The sequence below is a fragment of the Macrobrachium rosenbergii genome, chromosome 8 (genome assembly GCF_040412425.1).
Source record: "Macrobrachium rosenbergii isolate ZJJX-2024 chromosome 8, ASM4041242v1, whole genome shotgun sequence".
NCBI classification, from domain to species: domain Eukaryota; kingdom Metazoa; phylum Arthropoda; class Malacostraca; order Decapoda; family Palaemonidae; genus Macrobrachium; species Macrobrachium rosenbergii.
The window spans coordinates 47126098-47131097 of record NC_089748.1 but is presented as its reverse complement, the minus strand read 5'-3'; the positions used below and the strand labels follow the sequence as shown (position 1 = coordinate 47131097).

The 5000-nt window shown below is 33.0% G+C and overlaps 1 protein-coding gene across 1 annotated transcript in view; it reads left to right on the top strand.

Moving 5' to 3' along the window:
- Window positions 1-5000, top strand: part of LOC136840808 (retinol dehydrogenase 13-like) — a 29642-nt gene that overhangs the window by 12310 nt on the left and 12332 nt on the right. The window contains exons 2-3 of the mRNA XM_067107716.1: window positions 1811-1973; window positions 2647-2739. Coding sequence (XP_066963817.1) covers window positions 1820-1973; window positions 2647-2739 — 247 coding nt within the window. The 5' untranslated portion in view covers window positions 1811-1819. The remainder of the gene's footprint in view (window positions 1-1810; window positions 1974-2646; window positions 2740-5000) is intronic.

The window sequence follows — 5000 nt, the reverse complement described above, 5'->3', positions numbered from 1 at the left end:
AAACGCAAACTGTTTATCTCGTGTGATTGAGTCAGCTGATAAAAAAACGCGCGCATTTCAGAGTTGACTCCGAGAAAAATGGCGCCAAAAACTTTCGCGGCGATTTTAGAAATATCTTCGTTTTTTTCCCGGGAGGGCGGAGCAATCATTGCCAAAGTTGGCGTTCATGTTTTATTATTGGATTAAACAAGTAAAAAATGCGACGAAGTTTCTTCGGCGCAATCGTGTTTTCTGTACAGCTGTTACAGCGTATAATCAAGGCCACCGAAAACAGATCTGTCTTTTGGTGGTCTCTGTATAATGCTGTATGAACCGCGGCTCATGAAACTTTAACCACGGCCAGGTGATGGCCTATCCTATATCGTTGCCAGCAGCACGATTGTGGTTAACTTCAACCTTAGATAAAATAAAAACTACTGAGGCTAGAGGGCTGCAATTTGGTATGTTTGATGATTGGAGGGTGGATGATCAACATACCAATTTGCAGCCCTCTAGCCTCAGCAGTTTTTTTAGATCTGAGGACGGAAAGTTAAAAGTGCGGACAGAAAAAAGTGAGGACGGACAGACAAAGCAGGCACAATAGCTTTCTTTTCCAGGAAACTAAAAAGTGACGGATGTGTTTATGATCATTATCTTAGTTGCGTATTCCCAAATGGCGACTGCCCCCTCACCTTGAAAATCATCAGGGTGAAAGGAGAGGAAGAGAATGAAGGGATGATGGGGGAAGGGACAGACAAGAAGGGGGGGGGGAGAGGGAACAGGGAGTAAGAAGAGGAGGTAAAGAAAAAACTAAAATAATAGTTAACTGTGAGGTAGCTACGTACAATCAAAGACTCCGGGAGCTTATTTCAAAATAATGGTTTGAGGGCGAACTACTTATATAATCCTTCCAGGGACAAATTATTGAACAGTGTATATGAACCAGTGCTGACTGATTTGACGCCCACGAGAAAAGGCAAGTTCTGTAATTAAAACTGAATCAACGTACCTAACCCCAGCCCCCTTTATAGATGCGTAATGATTTTATTTTCATCTGTGTATATATATATATATATATATATATATATATATATTATAAAATACAAAACACACACATATGTATGTATATATATATATATATATATATATATATATATATATATATATATATATATATATATATATATATATATATATATATATATATATATATTATTAAAGTGACTATTTTAAACTGGATGGCATCTAATGGAGTATTTATTCAGATTAGATACCATCCAGTTTGAATGAGGTCCTTTTAGTAATTTACTAATGCACAGAACAATGTGTATGTGATGTTAATATATATATATATATATATATATATATATATATATATATATACATATACATTATATATATATATATATATATATATATATATATATATATATATATATATATATATATATATATATATGAGCATTCTTATTAATATTTCATACATCAGTGTATTATCCACACGGCGAAGTGTACTTTCAATACACAATTCACCACAGCTGATATATCTAAATGATTGTTCCACAAAAAAGGGAAATATGAAACACTCATCCTGTGAAACAGAGAAAATATTTTATAAAGTAGTAACATAACTTAGAAAATAATTTAAAAAATAGTGACAAAACTTACAAAATAGTTTTATTAAATAGTGATACAACTTAGAAAACAATTTATACAATATAACTCTGGCTAAAGGGGATGCTTTCCTGGGACCAAACCCGTACCAAAATGACAAAATACCAGCTGACAACTCCCAGTCATTATTACCATTACCCCTTCTCTCCCTGCTAAGGTCAGCGCAATGTGGATATGGCTGACTCTGCTGTTGTTAGCAGCCAGCAGCTTCCTCGCTACCCTCGGGGTCTTCGGCATAGTCCACAGAGAGAGGGCGGGAGAGGCTGACACAAAGGCCTCCCTGGCGGGAAAGACGATCCTAATTACCGGGGCTTCTTCAGGTAAGCCGTCGAGGCCAGGATCCATTCAGGTATTAATATCTGTTGCCACATTAGACCGGGTTACACTGGCCGCGGTTTGCTGGGGGGGCCTGTTGCTAATTGGTCAGGCGGTGGGATTTCGTAAGTTAGTTTACAGAGTTACTGAAGTTGGTAGTAATTCATTGTTGATTAATAATAATAATAATAATAATAATAATAATAATAATAATAATAATAATAAACGTAGCTTTATCATTGCTATTAATACTACAGGAATTGTCGAAGCAATGTTTCTGGATAACTGATTATAATGAAAACAATTAAAATATTATTAATTACTATTATTATTATTATTGTCAAAACAACGATACTGTATATAATAGCATAACAGATTACTTTCCTCACAATCACTCTCATCCCAATAATCATCACAGCTATTATTATTATTATTATTATTATTATTATTATATTATTATTATTATTATTATTATTATTATTATTATTATTATTATTATTATTATTATTTCCAAAACCATTCTTATCACTATCACTTCTCGTTCTGTGAAGCTGAAATAAAACTTCATCATCATCATATCTTCATTCGCTGGCCAGTTCACCCCTCACTCCTCACTCCTCACCTCTTCACCCCTCATCTCACACCCCTCACCCCTCTTTATTGTCCTTCGTCCTTCAGGTATCGGCAGAGAAGCGGCCAAGATTTTGGCCAAAAGGGGCGCCCGTCTCATCCTGGCCTGCAGAAGTATTGCCAAGACTAAAATTCTTGCAGGTAAGTCCACTTCACTCCCACACAACGCCCTCCGCTATTCCCTTCGAATTATTATTATTATTATTATTTATTATTATTATTATTATTATTATTATTATTATTATTATTATTCAGAAGATGACCCATATTCATATAGAACAAGCCCACCACAGGGGCCACTGACTAGAAATTCAAGCTTCCAGAGAATATTGCAGTGTTCATCTGAAAGAATATTACAGTGGTCATCTGAAAGAAGTTACAGAAGATAACAGGAAATGCAGCATGAAGAGATCTTATTAGAAAAGAAGAAAGTTGATAAATTAATAAATAAGCAGATAAAAAAATAAGTAAATTATTAAAATACAGGGAGAATTGTTTTAGGGTAGTAATCGTCCTCAAATGTCTTCAGAATCTCTGAAACACAACAGGGACAGTAGAGAGATCTCTCAATTCAGTGAGCTACTGCCTGAGCAGTTGTGTAGATGGGCATATGTCTGTTGCTTAGAGCGTTTAATTAAAGTTTCTTTGATGGCAATGATAATATCACCAAGGATTTTATCGTTAGCTGATGTGAAAAAAGTTGTAATAACAATAATAATGTGAATTATCCGAACTTGATAAACTCTGCTATTGTAGAGTTTCATCTATTATATTTTATCTACTTCATCTGTTGTACAGATTTATCTGTTTATTTATTAATTTATTCTGTCGTTTCTAATAAATTATTCCTTCTTTCTGTATTCCCTATTATCTTCTGTATCACTCAAATGTACACCATATTCTTTGGAAACTTGAATTTCAAGTCAATGGCCCCTATGGTGGGCTGGTTCCATATGAATAGGGGTTTATCTTCTAAATAATAATAATAATAACACACAATACACACATAATAATACACACACACACAATACAGCGAGTTCTACTAATAATCATAATGATAGAGCGGTTTCCGATCAAAATATATAAAAATAATAAAAGACAAAAAGGAGATTCGTCTTGGAAACTGAACAAAATACTACAGTTTTTTTTTAATTCAACTTCATATCAAGGAAGAATTAAGTATAAATATACCTCACATACTTCGATTATATCCCAGAGCGAGCTTCGCTTTTGAAGACTGCTTCCAGTGATCTGAGATTCTCAAGTAACCTAGTTCTAAGTAATATCAGGTAACAGCTAGTTCTAAGTAATATCAAGTAACAGCTAGTTCTAAGTGGCATCAAGTAATGGCTAGTTCTAAATAATATCAAGTAACAGCTAGTTCTAAGCAATATCAAATAACAGCTAGTTCCAAGTGATATCAAGTAACAGTTAGTTCTAAGTAATATCAAGTATCAGCTAGTTCTAAGTGATATCAAGTATCAGCTAGTTCTAAGCAGTATCAAGTAACAGCTAGTTCTAAATGATATCAAGTAACAGCTAGTTCTAAGTAATATCAAGTAACAGCTAATTCGAAGTGATATCAAGTAACAGCTAGTTCTAAGTAATATCAAGTAACAGCTAGTTCTAAGTGATATCAAGTAACAGCTAGTTCTAATTAATATCAAGTAACAGCTAGTTCTAAGTGATACCAAGTAACAGCTAGTTCTAAGTAATATCAAGTAACAGCTAGTTCTAAGTGATATCAAGTAACAGTTAGTTCTGAGTGATATCAAGTAACAGCTAATTCTAAGTAATATAAAATAACAGCTAGTTCTAAGTAATATCAAGTAACAACTAGTTCTAAGTGATATCAAGTATCAGCTAGTTCTAAGTGATATCAAGTAACAGCTAATTCTAAGTAATATAAAATAACAGCTAGTTCTAAGTAATATCAAATAACAGCTAGTTCTAAGTGATATCAAGTAACAGCTAGTTCTAAGTAATATCAAGCAACAGCTAGTTCTAAGTAATAGCAAGTATCAGCTAAGTCACCTTCCGTTTCATAAAAGTTAAAGATTCAGTCACTATTTCTCGTAAGAATAATATCAGGCCACATGTTCCCCTGTAGGTCAATGAGCGCTCTTATTATTATTATTATTATTATTAATATTATTATTATTATTATTATTATTATTATTATTATTATTATAATGAGCGCTCTTATTATTATTATTATTATTATTATTATTATTATTATTATTATTATTATTATAATGAGCGCTCTTATTATTATTATTATTATTAATATTATTATTATTATTATTACTATTATTATTAAGTTTAGCCTTTAGCCTTGCCCTCTGACCTTAACTCTCCCCCCCCCCACTCCTGGGTCAACACAGGTCACTATATATATACAC